At 54.6% G+C, this 20,048-nt stretch overlaps 2 protein-coding genes across 2 annotated transcripts in view; both read right to left on the bottom strand.

The window, feature by feature from the left end:
- EFCAB6 (EF-hand calcium binding domain 6) overlaps window positions 1-20,048 on the bottom strand; it is a 147,575-nt gene that overhangs the window by 119,348 nt on the left and 8,179 nt on the right. Inside the window, exons 4-6 of the mRNA XM_045835134.1 lie at window positions 14,165-14,307; window positions 10,984-11,195; window positions 7,817-7,899 (exon numbers count right to left, since the gene is read on the bottom strand). Coding sequence (XP_045691090.1) covers window positions 7,817-7,899; window positions 10,984-11,195; window positions 14,165-14,307 — 438 coding nt within the window. The remainder of the gene's footprint in view (window positions 1-7,816; window positions 7,900-10,983; window positions 11,196-14,164; window positions 14,308-20,048) is intronic.
- LOC123816203 (U3 small nucleolar RNA-associated protein 14 homolog A-like) lies at window positions 5,266-7,602 on the bottom strand. Its single transcript, XM_045835050.1, is given in 5 exon segments — window positions 5,266-5,828; window positions 5,831-5,964; window positions 5,966-7,056; window positions 7,217-7,423; window positions 7,426-7,602. Coding segments are annotated over 5 exon segments (2,172 nt in total).

Here is a 20,048-nt window from a genome sequence, read left to right as displayed (position 1 = left end):
TGTCCATCAGGGAAAAAAAAGGTTCAAGCTGACTTCCGGCCAAGATGGAGGCGTAGGTAGATACACTTTGCCTCCTTGCACAAACAAAAGAAGGGCAGTGACAAATTTAAAAACAAAAAATAACCAGAGCTGCCAGAACATCAAAGTCTGTGGAAGTCTGACAACCAAGGAGTTAAAGAAACATTCACCCAGGCCGGTAGGAGGGGCAGAGACAGGCAGCCAGGGCGGAGAGGACCAGGCAAGGCAGGTGGCTGGTGGAGCAGGCGGTCCCACATCTGCACGTGGGGAATCCGGAGGGAACAGCCTGGGGGTGGGAGAGACCCGCAACCAGGGTCCCAGTGCAGGGAAACGAAGCCCCAGACCTCTGGCTGAAAACACCTGTGGGGGTTGCGGTGGCGAAAGAAACTCCCGGCCTCACAGGAGAGTTCGTTGGAGGGGCCCACAGAGTCCTAGAATGTACCCAAACCCATCTGCCCAGGAATCGGCACTAAAAGGGCGCAATTTGCCTGTGGGGAGTGGGGGAGTGACTGAAAGCCAGCCGAGAGCCAAGCAAGCAGCACTGTCCCCTCTCCGACCCCTCCCCCACAGACGGCACCACAACACAGCAGCGTGGCTGCCCCGCCTTGGTGAGGGCCTAAGGCTCCGCCCCTTACTACCTACCGGGCTCACCAAGACAAAAATTATGGCCCAAATGAAGGAACAAATCAAAGCTCCAAAAAAAAAAAAATACAGAACTAAGCGATAAAGACATAGCCAACCTATCAGCACAGTTCAAAACACTGGTCATCAGGATGCTCACAGAACTGGTTGAATATGGTCATGAAATAAAGGAAGAAGTGAAGGCTATGAAAAGTGAAATAAAGGAAAATGTACAGGGAACCAACAGTGATGGGAAGGAAAATGGGACTCAAATCAACAATGTGAACCAGAAGGAAAAAATAAACATTCAACCAGAACAGAATGAAGAAACAAGAATTCAAAAAATGAGGAGAGGTTAAGAAACCTCTAGGACAACTTTAAACGTTCCAACATCCAAATCATAGGGGTGCCAAAAGAAGAAGGGGAAGAGCAAGAAGTTGAAAACTTATTTAAACAAATAGTGAAGGAGAACTTCCGCAATCTGGCAAAGGAAATAGACTTCCAGGAAGTCCAGGAGGCTCAGAGAGTCCCAAAGAAGCTGGACCCAAGGAGGAACACACCAAGGCACATCATCATTACATTAGCCAAGATTAAAGATAAGGAGACAATCTTAAAAGCAGCAAGAGAAAAGCAGTTACTTACAAATGAGTTCCCATAATACTAACAGCTGATTTCTCAGAAGAAACCTTGCAGACAAGAAGGGGCTGGAAAGAAGTACTCAAAGTCATGAAAGGCAAGGACCTACATCCAAGATGACTCTATCCAGCAAAGCTATCATTTAGAATGAAGAGCAGATAAAGTGCTTCCCAGGTAAGGTCAGGTTAAAGGAGTTCATCATCACCAAGCCCTTATTTTATGAAATGAGAAAGGGATTTACCTAAGAAGAAGATGACCAAAAATATGAACAGTAAAATGACAACAAACTCACAACTATCAATAACTGAACCTAAAAAACAAAAACAAAAAAAAAGCTAAGCAAACAACTAGAACAGGAACAGAGTCACGGAAGTGGAGATCGCATGGAGGGTTATCAGTGGGGAGGGGGAGGGAAATGCACAGGGAATAAGCAGCACAGACGGTAGGTAGAAAACAGACAGGGGGAGGGTAAACAGTATCGGAAATGGAGCAGCCAAAGAACTTACATGTACGACCCACGGACGTGAACTAAGGCGGGGGGATGCTGGTGGGAAAGGTTGCAGGGCAGAGAGGGATAACGGGGAGAAAAAAATGGGACAACTGTGATAGCATAATCAATAAAATATAGCTTCAAAAAGGCTCAATTTATTAAGTAGAATAATCCCTTTGATGCTTCTGAGGGTTGATGATGACACCACCATCCCCACAAATGACGGGAGGCCCTCCCCGCTAGATGTGACAGTAGTTCCCGTCTCGTCCTTGCCGGCTCTCGTGCACTCAGAGCAACAGAAGCTTTTGTGTCATTCCAGGTCTTAAATGTCTTTAATAAGCAAAACGTCCTCTCCAATCTTCACGTGCCTTCCCACTGAACCAGCCACTCTCGGGCATTCCCGGAGAACTCTCCCGTGTGGGGAGGGCACCCAGTGCCAGCTGGCGACACGGGACCTCCCCACCCGTGTTCCCGGAAGTGAAGCACAGGGACCCGCATCGGTGCCACCGCCACCGACTCGGGGAACCTGGGCCGCAGCTCCGTCAGTGTCCTGAGTCCCAGCCAAGCCTCGTGACCCGATAATTCGCGGACGGCAAAGGCTGCCCGTTGTTTTTATGCGAGATCTGAGAAAAGTATGCGAGATCTCGTTGACAGGTAACCTTCCACACCTTGGGCCAAGGGGGCAGCTAGTTCCCCCTTTTCCAGACACCCCATTATCGGCAGATGAGCGTAACTGTGGCAAGAAGAAGAGAAGGTTCTAGGGATTCCCAAAGGAAAGGCTCTTACTCCTACTCTTACAAACAGCGCAGAATTCTACAGTGGCCAGTACTTCATTTCAGCACACGGAAGAGATGTCCCCCCACTGCCTTTTCTACCTCTCCTTGTCGCCCCCCTGAAATCAATTCGCCTCTTCTTCTCAGAGTGTCTAACAGCTCCCCTCCGATTCTGACGTTCTGTAGTTCCACTGTGATGTGTCTCTGCGCTTTTTTGTTGTCTGGCTTGATATTCTCAGCCAGTATCTTCCCAAATATCACCTCTGTCCTGCTCTCTCTCTCATGTATCGATAAATCCAACGAGAAGTGTATTAGAGGCCTCGTCTTCCCCTCCTCCCCGTGTCTCAGTCCTCCTTCCACATTCTGCATCGTTGTCTCCCCCTGCTGCGCGCTGGGCAACTTCTCCGGGGCTGCCTTCCGCCGCCCTGACGCTCTCTGCGGCTGGGCGCAGCCCGCTGTGTCTGCCCGTCCGATGAAGTGTGCAGCTACCGTGACGGTAGCTTTCGGGGCCAGAAGTTTCATTTTGTACTTCTTCAAATCTTTACTTTTATTACCTCTTCTTTCGTATGTATGTATTGAATCCATCCTTTCGTTTCTTTCGTCGTTAAAACACTGCTTTCGGATTCTGCGTCTGGTACTCTGCTGGCTATTGTTGCTACCGGTTTTAAGTCTGCGTTGCTTGACTCTTCAATGTGTTTTCGAGGTTTTCTTTCGTGGTCCGATGTTACTTGGCGCTTCCCCTGGGGACATTCTTGAAGGGCTGGGCTGAAGATGGATTCCTCACAGGAGGGCGTCCCCAGCTCCGGGCCGGTTTTAAGTGAATCCCTAGCCTGAGACTTTTCAAGACACGGACAGCACCACTGCAGGCACACACCGGCATGGAGACCAACTTGCAATTACAACCTTTCCCTGTCCCCCCGGGGCCAGTGTTCAAACAGGTGCGCTTCCTGTGGGCCCTTCTGGGGTGCTCTCCTTCCCGGGGGTACAGGCGTCCGACCTCTGTGTGGACTGACCTTCTCTTAGGCTCTGCCCCCTGGGGCAGCCCTCTCGGCTTCGTCTCTCATCCCCTTCCCTCCGAAGGGCCAACAAAACCGACACACGGATTCACCAGGACTTGGCCAATACCCTCGAGGTAACAGTTGGCTTTTTAGAAGACTCACTTCTTTGGATCCCAATTTTCACTGCACGTTTGGCCTCTGGGGGTTACTAGCTTTCTTACCAGCTCAGTAATGCATTCAAGGATTTTACCTTTTACCCGGGATTTCAGTTGTTTTCAGCGGAAGTGCTGTTCATGAATTTATGCTACCACATTACTAGAAAGAGAAGCCCCCGTTAACTGTAATGCACCATCTTCAACAAACAGAATTCATCTTCTCTTCTCAGGCAGTCAGAAGTCTTTCCAATTTAGTTTAAACATCTAGCCCTTTTTGTGTAAGGAGCAACTACTGCTTTTAATTTCAAATTAGTTATTAGACTGATGTTTCAAAATTTAAATACAAAGAACCCTCCTGCTTTCTGTGTTTACAGATGTTCAGCTTTCTCAACAAAGAATGTGAAATTAAGTTACTATCCACTCATCAAGGGTGCCCCTAGCGGAGATGGTTTCAGGTCAAGGGCATAAATACGCAGTCTATAAACGCAGTCTACGGTACGTCATTCTTTTGGATGACCCTGGAGATCACCGCAGCCCCCCACTTCCTGAGCAGTAACTAAACACAGCACAGAGAAGGCCCGGATCGAGTACTCCGACAGGCTTGTTGGAACTTCTGTACTAATTCTGACCTTTTTTTTAACTGTGGTAAAAAGCAAACAAGCAAAAAACACACAACATTTACCATCTTGACCATTTTTTAAAGTACAGTTTATTATGTTAAGTAAATTCACATTGTTGCGTAACAGGTCACCAGAACTTCGTCATCTTACAAAACGGAAACGCCGTACCCACTGGACCGCAGCCCCCCGCTCCCCCGCTCCCCCCGCTCCCCCCGCCCACTGCGCTAATTCCTCCGCCGCTGCTGCCGCCACGACAGACTCCGTCATGGCAGCGTCCACACCAAAAGTTGCTATTTCAGGACCAAATTTATACAATTCATGAGGAAACGAGGCTTACTCATTTAGAGCAGACAATCTAAGTGAACTTATTTTTACTAAAACAGTATTTCCTAAACCACACACTAGAATGAAAAACTTTACAGAGGAAACAGAACTGAAGTTCACACTGTAACACTCCCATTTTGCAGATAAAGCAAATGAGCCCCATGCTAAAGCTACGAAATACAAAGAAGCTCATTCAAAGATGTTTTTAAACATATTTAACTTCTGGCTACCAAAATGTAATCACCTTCCACTGACAGACACTTAAATTATATAAAAATGAACAAACTTTAAATTTGGCATCTTAATGTTTTTTACTGCAAAATTAAAATTACTTCCAAATCTGACATGCATTGCATATAATATGTTAATCTGATTTTAATTTGCTATGTTTCCCTTTTTTAACATAGTATTGCTTCTATTATTCTGGAAAATACCCTATATGGGTGTTAGAATCTTTTCTAAACAGTTTTTTTAATAGACGTAAACGCCTCTGACTCTAAGACGCGGCCCCACGGCGCCCGCGGCGTGCCGGGCAGTTTCGGACACACCCCGCGGGCGGCACGAGCCGGGCGGCCACGGGAGAGGCGGGGCCCCTGGCTCTGGGTGCCAGGGTGTCACTCCTCGGGCGACTCAACCTTTAGAGTTTTTCTTCGGCTGTTTTTGGTGGCGTGTGGAGGGTCGTCTTGGATTCCTCCCCATGACAGAGAGACCCGATCTCGAGGAAGCCCGGGAGCCCACATCCTCTGCTTTCACGGGCTTGATGACGTGGCCGGGCGTGGTGACGACCTTCGGTGCAGCCAGCTTCTGGAAGGCCCTCTGGGTGTTCCACGTAGACCCTATAGGGGTCCGGATGGTCCTCTCGAATTGCTGATGGTGGGCGAATGGATACGGAAGCCCCCGTACCTGGTGAGCTGCTGCATGGATGTTCCGCCTCTCACTGATAATCACATATGGCAAGTTCTTGTCTTGTCTTGGAGGACCTTCGGGGGCTTTAAGGAGAACCCGGCGTCTCCTCCTGGCACCGGGCCTCAGGCCCCCACCAGCCCACGCACCCCAACCAGGCAGAGTCAAGTCCATGTCCGTCGGCTTACTTGCCTCCACAGCGTCCCTCTTCTCCTTTAGGAAGTCTCTGACGACATTGTCTCCTGCAAAAGCTTCCCGTGTCATTTGCTGGCGGCCTCTGTCCCGTTCCCTTCCAGCTCCTCTGTGGTCGTGGGGGCGCCCAAGGACTCGGCAGGAGGGGGTGTCGGGGCGAGGAGGCGCCGGAGGCCGACCCTGCGCTCCCTCTCCTCCTCCTTGGGAGCACCGGGCTGCCCACGCGGCTCCTGCCCCGCGGCTGCCTTTCCGGCCCGGCCCGGGCAGCTCCTGACTGTGACAGCACCCTTCCCTGCCCCGCTCCGCTGGCTCCTGCAGAGCCTCTGCTCGCCCCGGCCCCGGCCCCGGCCCCGGCAGCACCGGGGGCTCCTCCTCTTCCGCGGCAGGCCCCCCTCTCCGGGCCGGCAGAACTGTCCTCGCCGAGCCCACCGGTCGCTCCCTGCACAGATGCCTGTCCCTGCTGAATTCTGGAGACGGTGTCCCCAGCTCAGACAACGCCTCTCGGCTGCTGGAATCTTCTGTTTGCCACCTGCCCGCTGGCCCGGCAGCCTGGCTGAGTCCAGGCTTCTTCCCGAGTGATCGCCCTTCCTCAAACTCTTTCCCCAAAACTCCTGTCCCTGCCCCTGGTCTTCCTTCCCCTCCACCGTCAGGAGCCTCGCTGGCCACGGGCGCTGGATGCTGTCCAGGCTCCTCCTGGCTTCTGGCCGCTTTCGCGGCCCCGGAGTGATACCTGGCCACCCAGGGGTTTGGTCCATCCGCTGCCACCTGTGCCTCACCCACCACAGCCGGGACAAGCAGGTCACCCTGTCCTTCTGAGCCGCCCTCCTCTCCCTCACTTCAGGGGGCCGCCCGGAGTTTCCGTGTCAGTTCTCTGCTCCCGGCCCACCGCTCCTGCAGAGCCTGGCGCGCCCCCACGTCGTACTGGGCCACAGCCGCCTTTGACCGTGCCCGACTCCCGCTGCTCTGGTGCCTCAGGCTCATCCGCTCCGTCACTCTGGCCTTGCCCAGCTTTTCCAGGCCTCTCAGCGCAGCAGGAGGCCTGACCTTCCCCAGCTTCTCGAACTCTGGGAGAACTTCCTTGGCCTTTCCTTTCTCCAGAACTCGGCGGTGCTTTCTGCTTTTGATTCTCTTCTCTCTTTGAGCCCTGGCCTCGTAGTAGGACCGCAGGGCCCAGGCCCGCGGAAGCTCTGCTCGGCGCACCCTCGCCCCTCCCAGGCCCATGGCTCTGCGAGAAGCCCTCTCCGCGGGGGTCAGCAGAGGGCCTCCCACTGGCTGCTGCTTCTCACAGGGAAGGCTGGACACCTCGCGCCCCAGGGGGGTCCCGGCCTCCCAGCCGCCAAGCACGTGTCCAGCGGGGGCCAGGGCTGACCGTGCCTTCCTCTCGGGGAGAACCAGCTGCTCCGCCTGGCGGTTCCTCAGCACGACGGGGTCCCACCCGGAGCGGGCCCAGCAGGTTCCGCGGAATGCCACCTCTCTGCGGGCAGGCGCCCGCAGCCTCTTCCCGGGTGACAGGCGGCTCCACGGTCTTCCGTGATCTGACTCTGCTCAGCGGCTTCCTCGCAGCGGCCCACGAGGGCGACGGCTGAAAGGGCTCGAGCAGATCGGAGAGGACGGGCCTTTCTCCCGACCCTTCCGCGCTGACAGTGAACTCGGACGCCTTCGGACCGGCCTCAGACCTCTCGGCCAGTTTCCACCCCGTCCGTGTCCATCATCGAGGGCCGTGACGGCTTCCAGGAGCCGCTGGTGCTTTCCCTCGCGGTCAGCGTCCCCCTCATCCGCACCGGGGCCCCGGGGGCAGTCCCCCGGCAGACCCTCCAGCTCGCCCTGTGCGCTGACGGCCAGGAGGCCCCCCACCGCCCGCGCCGTGCCCATTCCCGCGGCCCGCCTCCCCCGCGGGCCAGGAGCGGAAGCTGCAACACAGGTGTGACTGGGGATTGACTCCATCGTCATCTTCCACCGGGGACAAGTACCAACTTGCCTTCTACACACGCCTGTCAGTGCGAGCAGCTCTAATGACCTTAGGTCCTACCTCTTATCGTCTCCAAGTTCCCGTTTCCATACAAACAACAACAAAAAACCCACTTACCTCTTTATAACATTTGGGTCAATCCCACCGAACCTGGACAGGAACTCGAGGTAGGGCACGGCCCCAGAGCTGGTGAGCGGGATCTGCGTGCGGACAGAAGAAGGACAGCCAGTCAGAGGACTCGGGGGCCAGCGGGGGGCGGGGGGGGGGGGCGGCGGCCGGTTTCGCGCTGGAGGCGGGGTGGGCGTTCTAGCAGTGAACACGCCGCTAAGCCCAGCCGCCCGGGCCAGGCTGTGCGCTCAGCGAACCAAACACCAACAACGCGAACGCCAGCCTGTGCCTGATTAAATGTCAACGAGGCAGCTACAAAACTCTCTCAGATCTAGCTCCGTCTAAAAATAAAGCAAAAACCTATTCTAATGTGTATTTCACATCCATGCATTCATATCACATATGTATAATACATACATATTCCCCGAGAGGCGGAGGCCCAGAACAGTTGTACCTTTTGAGTGTCGTGTAAGCTCTCTCTACGTTTATATAATTTTAAGGTATAGAAACGTCACTTTTAAATAAAAAACCCCGTCGAGAATAGTACTGAGTCGAGAATGTCAAGGCTGCAAGGGGACCAAAGCTCCTTTCCCCGGGTGCAGTTTACTGAGGCTGGTGACGGCGCTGTGACCTGTAGAGCAGTTCTCAGAAAAGGCACACTGAAGCCTGCAGAAGGCAAGAACCACAACACAAGCAGCTTCCTCTCACGTGGTTCAGGAAGGCACCACTCTGCCCGTCTTCTTCGTGTGGATGGCGGACACTCACGTGTTGCGTGCACCAGCCCCCCCCATGCTCACGGGACAAGCAGGGGAGCCCCGTGTTCACGGTGCACACGCCGGCGTACAGGTCTGGGCCACCGGGCTCTACCTGCACTGTTCTGAGTCTTACACACTTTCTGGGGGTGTGAAATTACTTCCAAATAAAAGTTTTTAAGTGAAGAATAATTTTCTCCCTCCAAAAAGAACTATAAAACTAAAATTAACATAAATATACGCAATAAATATAAATATATTTTATTGAGGTCCGTGTCATCCCACGAAGTCCAACTTCCCACGCTGCTGAGCGGCCCCCAAGCCCACCCACTCCAGTCTGACAGTGGCCTGGCCCTTCACGTCCCCGCTGCGCAGCCCAGCACGGTCTCCTCGGTCCTCCCTCCGCACGGGACGCCCCTCTCCTCACCACTCACAACGTGTGCGACTAGCAGACGGACCCAGAGGAAAAGGGGTCCTCTGTGTCACTGTTTTCCTAGAAGGGACACCCATGACCTTTATTTCCGGTAGGGCGTTTTCCAGGGGCTCTAATGTGGGAGACGTCACAGTCTCCCTCATCTGGAAGAAGGAGGGTAGGGCCCGAGGGACTGCGCAGCTCCGAGACTGGACGCCGTGCCGGGCGTTTGGCGTGAGTCAGTCAGTCGTGTAGCCTGAACACCCCCTTCGCGGGGTGTGGAAACGGAAACAGTCCGAGCTCCACAGAGCGGAAGCGCGACCTCCCGACCGAGCACCGCGGTAAGCGCCGCCGGTAAGCGCCACCGGGCATCTCTGCGACGGCAGAGTCTGAGTCTGCCTGGCCACGCGACCCGCCCTGCCCGCAGGAAAAGAACGCCCATCGACCGACGGAGGCCTCCATCGCGTTTCACGCCGTTGCTTCTGGCCTGGCACAAACTCTGACGCGGCAGACACCGTCCTGCAATGACCCGTCCGCAACGCTGAGCAGAGAAGCTGGTCCGTCCCAACACTCGTGATCCCAGCAAACACGTTCAGGAATCAACACCACCCGCCCGTGATCACCCGAGAGCAAAGTCTCAGACTGGGGCTGGAGTCAACATGCGCACTGGCGAGCGTCTTCGAAGACGTCTCTGTCCCACCCGGCATGACCGCGGAGCCCAGGAGGGACTGTGTTTTCTCCCCCTGTGACCTGTTACCAACTCAACAACTTCTCCTCAAGTTCCTGTGTTAACATTCAGAGGCGGAGGCCACATTGGGAAAGGTCACAGTACTACTGTCCACGGAAACCGAGGGTCAGGCGCCAATTGACCATCGAACACCCGACAGTCGGACGTGCTTGACACGGGCCTTGCAATACAACTTAGGTAAATGCACTCTACCTGGAAGATTCTTTTCTAATTTTAAGGGGGAATCCCCATGAAATACTTGACCAGTTCAATACGTCACCCATTAGGCTCACATTAACTGTTGAAAAAGAAATCCGTGTCACCATGTAGATTCACAGTTGAAGGACCCAGAAAGGTCACACACTCTCCAGACTCCGGGGGCTGGGAGGAGGAGCCCCGCCCCCCAGGGACCCCGCCTCCGGTTCCCGGCACCAGACTCCGCCTCCTGGATGTGCACACGGCGCCCAGGAGCTCCAGGTTCCAGAAAAACATGCTCGTCCTTTGGCGTACACGACTGGGCCCTGCCTTATTTTTTTTTTTTAATCTTTGAAGTTCAACAGCTCCCAGTGACTGACTTCTTTTAAAAACAGATGTAGCTCTTAAAAACAGCTACGCATCTCACATTTTCTGTACTTTTCCTCTTCCTGTATAGCTGATTAGCTTGGGAAGACTGTCAAATTTTTAAATTAACATTAGATCATGAACATAAGAGACATTTAAGAGAAAATAATATTTTTATTTCCCATGTGGTGTAAAGTGTCAGTTAAATAAAGCTCATGAGAAAACGGACGCGCTGTTGGCAGGGGCACACGCTCTGGAGGCGCAGGAGAACACGGCCAGGCGATCGCGACCCCGGGGTGAACCACGGACCCCTGACTGTGTCAGAGGACCCCGCCCAGCCGGCGGCTGGCGCGGTGCGGCGGGCCGGGCTGAGCGGAGCCGGGTGTCGGGCGGGCTGGGGGTGTTCAGTGCGTTTTCGACGTGGGATGTTTATCGGGATATAACCCCATCATAAGTCAAGAGCATCTGCAGTACGTTCCAAAATATAAGTCAACCAAACACTCCACGCACTGAAAGCAAGCCTTTTACCAAAACTGCGAGAAGAAAAGGCTGTAACAGCGCTGCCTGCGGGACGCGGCCGAAGTCCGCATCGGTCGCCCCACAGCTGCCGGAGCGGAGCGGAGAAAAGTGAACTGTGAACCACACGACGCGCTGCCCCCGGGACGCGGGGCAGGCCAGGCTGGGGCCGCAGCCCGGCCGCCCTGGATCGCCACGCGGACTGTACCTTGGCCAGCACCTCGTGAAACTGTTCTCGCGTGAGGGGCAGCAGGAAGATGGTGACAATTCTTCTCAGCTCACTCTTGGACACTGTCATGGTGTGACCGGTATCGAGCAGGTGAAAGGCTTTTACCAACTCATCTCCTTTAGCGGTAATTTTTTGAAACAAAATCCGTTTAACATCTAAGAAGGACAGTATTGGATTTGCAATATCCGTGGCTGCGAAAGAGAAATAACTATTAAGCACGCTCGGAGCTAAGCCACCGACACCCCTGCGCTGGGGATGAGGGTCGGCCGGCCTCCGAGACGGCACGCCCGCTGCGTCCGGGTTCCCGCAGCCGGTGGCCAGATGACGACGTGCCGTGGCCAATCTGCCGTCACCTCGTCACCTCGGACGTTCGGTCAACGTGATTGTAATGATACTAGAGAGAGACGTCAAGGCAAAGAGGACCTTCCGTAAAAGGGACATAGGTCATCACAAGTGCAAATCAGGGATATTGGGATAGAACTTGGTTAAGAATCAAACCTGTTTCAATCAACCTTTAAAATACCTTGCTGAGTTTTCATCCTTTTGTTAATTTTTCAGAAAAAAAAAAAACAAAACACGTAATCCTCACACCTAGCTCCCGGCCCCGTCAAAGACACGGAGGAAGTGGGCGCAGGCTAGGCACGGGCAGGCGTGGACGGCGCCCTGCCTGGGGCGGAGGGGTGGCGCCCCGGCCGCAGGGCCCTAGGGCCCGGGGTCCCGAGTCACTGAAGGAGCAACGACAACCCAGGCCGCCGGCCCTCGGCCCGCGAGGAAGCCTGCTGCAGGAGCAAGCAGACGTGACATCGTAACCACGGCAGCGACAGAGCCGCCACGCACGCTGCCCATCAGTAGCACCCCAAAGCTGGAGGTGGGACACAGGGCCGTGTGACAGACCCAGGCCCACAGGGTCTCCGCAGGGGTGGGCGGCAGTGCACCAAAGCTGAGCACGGGGCGGAGCGCTGAGGCCGGCCCCCTTGAGGCCGGGGGCTCCTAGCTGCACCTGGGCAGCCTCCTGCGGCCTGGAGGCCGGGTGGCAGGACAGAGAGCTGGGGGCTGGGCTGGGGGCCAGGCAACCGCCGGGACACCTCCCAAACTGGCAGGTAGGCTGGCACGCACAGGACCCCCCAGGAGGCTGAGCTCGCCACACGGCTGTGGGACAGAGGTCTCTCGAGTCTCGCCCGGCTCAGACGGCGGAGCCGTTGGAGGCAGACGTCAGCACCCCACGGCCCCCTAACTCCAACGGAGACTGCGTGAGGCCAGACACTGCCCACCTCCCTCGCAGCCCCCGGGAAGGGGGGCATTCCTTTGGCTGGCGCCGAATGTCAGCTGCCTCTGTCTCCACGGTTTTTTACACACATGTCTGCTCTTAAATCTTTTTCAAACAGCAAGACGAGTGACATAAGAAAGGTGAGCTTTCTTACTTATCCTGATGAGGAGCAAAAACAGGCATCGGAAGACCCACAGAGAGGACAGATGTGGAAATGATCAGGTATTTAAGCTGAGAATGATAAATGTGTTAGAGATTGTACGAAAAATTGGCAACGTGCTAAACACGTGGGGGATTTCAGCAGAAAAATGGAAACTTTTTAGGAAGCACATGAAAAAGCACACAAATAAAAATACAGTGTCAGAAGCAAGAACAACTCATCTGATCTGCTTAACAGTGCACAGGGCAGAAGAAAGGACTAGTGGTACAACGTCAGGTCAGCAGAAATTAGTCAAACTGAAACAAACGAAAAGCAAAAAAAAAAAAAACACTTAAAGAGGAAACAGGCGTCTAATGCCCGGCGGAGAAGTTCAGTGTGCGCCCGAACCCTGCTCACGCGACAGAGGAGTCGAACCAGCCTGCGCCTGCGCCCGCGCCCGCGCCCACACAAGGAGGGGCTGGCCCCGCGGGGCACGGAGGCCCCCCCTGCAGAGGAAAATGCTGCTAGGGGACACCATCTGTGATTTTGTCATTTTAGAGAAAAAATCATTCAGTACATGAACAGGTACCACCAACAAAAACAACAGGCAAATGACCAACGGCAAAGGCGCCGAGCGGCGCCTGCGGCAGACAAAGGACTGACCCCTTCAGTGCAAAGACAGCTCACGCAGATCACCGAGAAGACCAGCCCACAGCAGGCGGGCAAAGGAAGGGGAAGGCAGGTCACAGACGAAAAAGACCGCATACACCTGAGAGTCAACGCCAGCCTTCGGTATGAAAGAAAGGCAAATTAAAACCACGACAGAACACTGCTTCCGGGCTGGGAAGGACGAGCCGCGAAGGACCCGCGCCGTGAGCGCGCTCAGGAGGAAGCACTGGGACCCCTTGCTTGCGGGGGTGCACCAGCTTCCTGACGGGCGGTCCCAGCAGCCCGGACGCAGAGCGTGGGTGGCCTTTGGCCCAGTGACCCCACTCACTCCAGCCTTTTGCACCATCAGAACCCGCGTGACACTGAGACGCGTGCCAAGGACAGCACAGACAGGGGGCTCCTGTCCTGGAACCGACTCTGTACTGGCAATGAATTTTCATGTTGGAAGTTGCTATCTACTCGCCCCTTCTGCCTCAGACAGACCCCGAGACCTGGGCAGACGCAGGCCTGTCTGGGATACAGCCTGCGTGTCCCAGGCTCCCGAGTGGATGCGTGTGACCGTGTGATTAGAGCCTCACGCACTGCAGGTGCGCACAGGGCCCACGGTGACTTCTGACGGCCTCTCCCCGCTCACCCTCTCCCCGTGGCCCGGGCCCTGCTGGCCAGGCGGGCGCCCGCCTGCCCCGTCCGCGCCGTTGTCGGGGCATCTGTCTCACTCCCCTGGATGCCCCACCGCCCTCTCCAGGCGGGCCCCTCCAGGGCAGGTCCTCTACCAGACCCACTGCCTCAGGACCTGGGACAGTTCTTGCCACACGCTGGGGCTCGTAACTGTTTGGGGAGGGAGGGAGGAAAGGCTCAAATCACGATCGTGCCACTTAAGAACCACGGAACTTTTGGGCAGGGGGCTCAAAGCTGAGCCCGTATCTCAGCTTCCCCATAAAGAAAATAGGGGCAATGGCAGAATCCACTCTACGGCGCCACCGTGAGGACTAAACCACATGACGGCTTCTTGCGGAGCCCGGCACGCACTAAACACACATGAGCGGCATGTACAGTCAGCTCGACTTGTGCTCGAGAATACTCACTTGAAGGTCTGAGCATATTGGGGAAACCACTCCCGGAGCAGAGTCTACACGGTGAAGAGTGGGGCCTTAACTCTGCGGGTTTTTGCGTGTGAGGACACGGACAGTGCCAGTCTGACATAGTGGCCATTTTGCTCATTAAATCCCTGCGATACAAAAGAAAACAGATTGCGTTACCTTCGCGCACACAGTACACGTGGCCAGCCTCCTCTCTCTCTCTCTCCCTCTCTCTCTCGCTCTCTGTCTCCCCTGAAAGGACAGCCGGACAGGGCGAACACGCTGCCAGCTACGGCCTCCCTGCCAGCGTCTCTGAGGCCACTCTCAGAGCGAACACGAACCGTGACTTCAGTCCCAGTGATCTCCAAGAGTGGGAAAATAAGGCAGCTTTTGGCCTGGAAACCCCCCTGCATGCCGACTCGCAGGCACCTCCTTGGGGGGGCGCAGGGCAGAAAGACGGCCCCCCCCAGCGCCCCTCACTGCGCGCCCGACGCTCGTCCGGTGCAGACTGACCTGCGCGGACCCTCCTGCACACAAACCACGAGCTCACCGGTGAAAACCGCCCCAACGGGCCGTCTCCAGACGCGCGAGGCCGACCAGAGGTTTGCGGCGGTCCAGGGGTGCAGCGCACTGGTCCTCTCTCTCTCTCCCTGCCTCTCCCTCTCCCTGCCTCTCCCTCTCCCTGCCTCTCTCTCTCCCTGCAGTGGCCCTTGTCGGTGACAGGGGCCCGCCCCCACCCATCTCAGTGGCCAGAGCAGCGGTGTCTGTGTGTCTCCCTTCCCCGCTGTCTAAAAATAAAAATAAAATAAAATCTTTAAAATAAAATAAAATGGCCCTGGCTGGTGTAGCTCAGTGGATGGAGCGCGGGCTGTGAACCAAAGCGTCGCAGGTTCAATTCCCAGTCAGGGCACATGCCTGGGTTGCAGGCTGTGGCCCCCAGCAACCGCACATGGATGTTTCTCTCTCTCTCTCTTTCTCCCTCCCGTCCCTCTCTAAAAATAAATAAATAAAATCTTTAAATAAATAAACAAATAAAATAAAATAAAGTCTCCAGGAAGAAGGAAAAGTCATATGGGTCAGAAGCTCAGACCTGCCTAGAGGAAGGAAGAATGTTTGAGAGAGGGTAAATGGAGGTAAGGGAAACACGTATGCCCCAGTAACAGCGCCCCGGCATACCTGAAGTAAAAACGGAGAAATACGCGCTTTAACACTAACCGATGGGGACCTTGACCCCCACTCTCATTAATGGCCAGCCCGACGGGACAGGCGGGCGGCAGGACACGGGGGGCTTGAGCCACACGGTGAACGACTCGGACCCAACGGCCACCCAGAGGACGCTCCACGCCACCGCCGCGGAACACACGCTCCGCTCACGTCCACACGGGGCACCCTCGGGGCTGACCTCGTGTGGACACGTAAGACAAGGCTCAGCCAATTCGGGAGGGCTGAAATCAGCAAGGTATGCTCTCCAAGCTCACTGCACTACAATCAGAAATCAGCGCCAGAAAGAAATGGGGTGATTCGCAAACACGTGGGAATTCAACAACACACTGCTACAGCGAAGGGCATCACGAGACAAATCAGCAGACACTTTCAGACGCACGACGACGGGGGCGCAGCACACCAGCTCTTACGGACGCAGGCAGAGCAGTGCTCAGAGGGACATTTGCAGCCGCTCATGTTTATATAAAAAGTCTCAATGCATAACCTAACCATCTTCCTCGAAAAGCTAGAAAAATATGAGTAAATTAAACCCAAGTAGAATAAGCAAACTGATAAAGATTAGAGCATACATAAAATTGATCATAGACAATAGAGAAAACCAACAAAATAAAAAGCTGGTTGTTTCAAAAGATCAACAAAACTAACAATTTTTTTTAACTAAACTGACCAAGAAAATACGAGGGATACTCGAACTCTTAAAATCATGAATAAAAGAGAGGACATTGCTACTGACCTTTCCAAAAAAAGGACTATAAGGGAACACTAACTGTGTTAACTTAGATAACTTAGATAACTTACATGAAGTGAAAAAATTCTTAGAAAAACTGAAACTGACTAAGGAAATAAAAAACCTCAGTAGACCTATAACAAAGAGATTGAGTGACTAATTAAAAAACTTGCTGCAAAAAAGTCCAAGGACTGGATGGGTTCACTGGTGAACCCCACCAAACATTTAAAGAAGAAGAACTAAAACCAATCCTCCATAAACTCTCCCAGAAACACCCAAGGGAACACGTCCCAGCATGTGGCGTGAGGGTAGTGTCACCCTGACACCAAACCAGACAAAGACAGCAAAAGAAAAAAAAAGCAAACAACCTATATTCCTTAAGAATATAAAAAAAACTTCTCATCACAATATTAAAATATATAAAAGTATATTTTTAAAATTTTTATTTATTTTTAAAGAGGGGAAGGGTGGGAAAAAGAGGGAGAGAAACATCAATGTGTGGTTGCCTCTCACGCGCCCCCTACTGGGGACTCTGGCCTGCAACCTAGGCCTGTGCCCTGATGGGGACTCAAACCGGCGACCCCTTGGTTCGCAGGCCAGCACTCAATCCAGGCCCTAAGATCTGAAACAAGACGAGGATGTCTGCTGTCACCATTTTTATTCAACATTGTGGTTCTAAAGGTTCTAGCCAGAGCAGTTAGCAGTTCTTTTCCTTAAAAGAAATATTTATGAAGGTACCAGATTGGAGACTAATCAAAACTATCTCTGTTTGCCAATGACATGATTTTGTATGAAGAAAACCCAAAAGAATATACGCACACCAAAAAAACACCATTGGAATGAACCACCTCAGCAAGGTTACAGGATCAACATGCAAAAATCAATCACTTTTCTACATACTTGCAATGAACAGTCTGAAAATAAAGCCAAGAAAACAGCTCCCTCTGAAGCAGGAAGCTGGGCCACCAGCAGCAGCACCAGCAGCAGGGAGTGGAGTTGGGTTTATTTTGGAACAGGGTTTTGACAGGCGAGCGTGACACAGCCAGGGGAGGGCGTGTGCGAGGGAAGCGAGCACACCGCTCAGAACGGGACACCGAGAACGGTGGAAACTCTTGGTGGGACTGGGCTGGCTGGGCAAGATCGAAGGGGGCAAGGGACTAGACACTCAAGCTTACGAAGAATTTAAGAAGGGAAATAAGTTACTCTAATTCAGTTTGCATTGACTGGGTCCTTACTCTGAGCCAGGAAAGGTGCTTGAGATTTGTGGAAACCCATCACTTACCGCCCGCCCCCCCCGCTGCCCAAAGCCTTTCCTCTCCCCATTTCACAGGCGCGCAAACCGGCGCTCAGAGCAGGCAAGCCGCCCGCCCGGGGTCACACAGCTGCTAGGCCAGAGCCAGGTCCAGGATGGGCCCCTCCCAGGGACCTGGCTGGCACGGCTGAGTCCAGGACGGGCCCCTCCCAGGAGCCTGCTGGCACAGCCGGCAATGGCCGAGGCTTTCCTGGCGCTTTCCACAAAATGAGTAAGCAGCTCCCGGAAGGCAGCGAGGAGTCCCTGGCTGTCCTCTGCGGCAGGACGGATGGTTAGGAACCTCGACTCCTGCCCCGCCCGGCTCTGCAAGCAGGCGGGGAGGGTCTGCTGGAACCGTGCTGCTTATTGCCGTTATTGCTCATGCAAATAACCACTTTATTTTATCCATAAATTCACTTCATAATAACAATGAGGCACGCCAGGGCCTTGGCCTCATGCCTTGTTATGCCACCTGAGGAGTGAGATAATCACCCAGAAACATACTGCCTGTTGTGCATTTTATTACTGGAATACGAAGCGATTCAATTCGAGAAACACTCAGTTGAAGACAGCACGAAAAAAATAGTAATCACATGAAAAGTAATCCCTCCCAGGGCTGCCGCGTGCACTGCACGGAACGAGCCTCCTCCAGCGGGGGGCGCGCTGGGCGACCTGCGGGGCCTCCTCCAGTTCTGACTCCCACTGGCGGTCGGGTCGTCAGGGCTACCGTGACTCCAATTGCAGCGTGAACGTTCCACGGAGCCAGACCTGGGAGGTTCCGGAAACAGAGCCTGTCCGGGAGCTCGGCCCGAACGCCCTCGGTGTGCGCGTGTCCCTAGCAGCCACGCGCTCGCTCGGCAGTTCACCCTCCAGCAAACCCGGCAGGCCGCACGCGGGCCGGGGTGGAAGAGCGGGGAGGGGAGCGTGCCCCACCGGGCCCTCCCCTCCCCTCCGGGAGCTCAGCCTCGGACTCAGGGTTTAAAGAAAACCTCCGTGTGCTTTAGAAATCAGGCAGAAGGTGCCCAGCTGCACAGCCCCTCCCACCACACCGCCCGAATGAATGCCGCTGCGAGGGCCAGCGGAACGGCCCTCTCCCGGGGCGGGCTCACCTCCAGCGGGCAGAGCTGCTCCAGCTGCACCATCCTCAAGCAGAAGTCATGAGGGTTTTTATGGCTATCAATACCATTCTTTTTAAATGCACTATTTACCATTTTTAAAAATCAGCCTTTATTAAAAGGCCATTGAGGCAGACACACGGCTTTAAAAGTCATCTGCAACACGCGGCCCCGAACCAGCAGCAGCTGCAGGGTCACCCGGGGACTTTTCAGAGTGCGAGGCCCAGGCACCACGGGACCGGCCGATCGGATGCAGGGCTGGCCGGGTCTTGGGGCCGCGGCAGCTGAGGCCGCTGCCCTGGACGCCCCAGAGGCTGGCTGGTGCGCGTGAGCCCACAGCATCTTATGGAGGCTCGGGTGTAAGTTCCCCTGCTTAATGGCAAAGTGACGGTAAAACACCAGCAAACGTTACACTGACCCGATTCTACGAGAGTCGCCTAGCAGTCACGAGCACCTTTCATGGCCACTGGCTGACCGTCAACCCTGTCACCCCCTTGTGAGCTACACACTGTCACTCACGCTGTTGGAGGCGGAGAGCGCAAACCCCAGAGACAAGAGGTAAATTTACTCATAAGGCCAAGACCCAAACTCTCCTAAATTTAATCCTAGGCTTTTAGCCCACCTGTGCCAAGAGTGTATGTGTGTGCCCTCACAATAACGTGCATCCACTGGCACAGGTGCACATGGTTCGTGTGCATTCCTACACCACAACACTAACAACGAAGTTTGCATACGCTGATGGAGTAATAAAATCCGCCAGTCCTCAAACATGGATACCTTGCATTTGCAAAACAGTCTTAACTCTGAACCTACTCAACAGAACATGTGAAGAATTATGTGAAGTCATCTACATAAATATCTAACCGAATACTGGGATTCCGAGGTACGTGCATCAACACTGGAAGCCCCGCCCAGCCTCCCCTGCCCCAGCCTCCCCCAGCCCAGCCTCATGCTCCCTCACCGTCTTCAAACCGACTGGCAACCCTGGTCTCTCGTTCTATACAGAGGAGTTAGAAGAACACACGGGTCGATTGACAAATGTATTTCAAATGACAGGGTATCACAGAAAACGACTGAGCCAGTCACCCAAACCCAATTGAGCAGAAAAGCCCGTGGTCAGAAGCCTCCACGGCACGGCACGGGGCAGTCCGACCACAGCTTTCCCCCGCCAAGGTCTCCCCGCGCCGGGGTCCCCTCTGACCCCACGCAGGCGGGCGTCTTCCTTCCAAATGTCACTGCGAGCCTATCCACACGCACTGCGGGGTGCACGCACACGCACTGCGGGGTGCACGCACACGCACTGCGGGGTGCACGCACACGCACGCAGAAGTCAAACACAGAGCGAAGCGCACACCCCTCCAAGCTAGCAGGCTTGAACGGGACAGCGTCTCGCCGTCACGCACGGTCCCGATAAAGCCTGCTCGGAAACGCAAGGGCGCGTTCAGGCCAATGTTGGGAGAAAAAGCCCGGCCAACACCCTGAGCACAGTGACGTAGAGCGTGTTTCCATGCCGGACGGAGCCGGACTACGTGC

The sequence above is a fragment of the Phyllostomus hastatus genome, unplaced genomic scaffold (assembly GCF_019186645.2).
Source record: "Phyllostomus hastatus isolate PE091 unplaced genomic scaffold, TTU_PhHast_1.1 phas_contig_198, whole genome shotgun sequence".
In the NCBI taxonomy this organism is placed as follows: domain Eukaryota; kingdom Metazoa; phylum Chordata; class Mammalia; order Chiroptera; family Phyllostomidae; genus Phyllostomus; species Phyllostomus hastatus.
The sequence above is the reverse complement of the archived record's forward strand: the minus strand, read 5'-3'. Positions and strand labels throughout refer to the sequence as shown.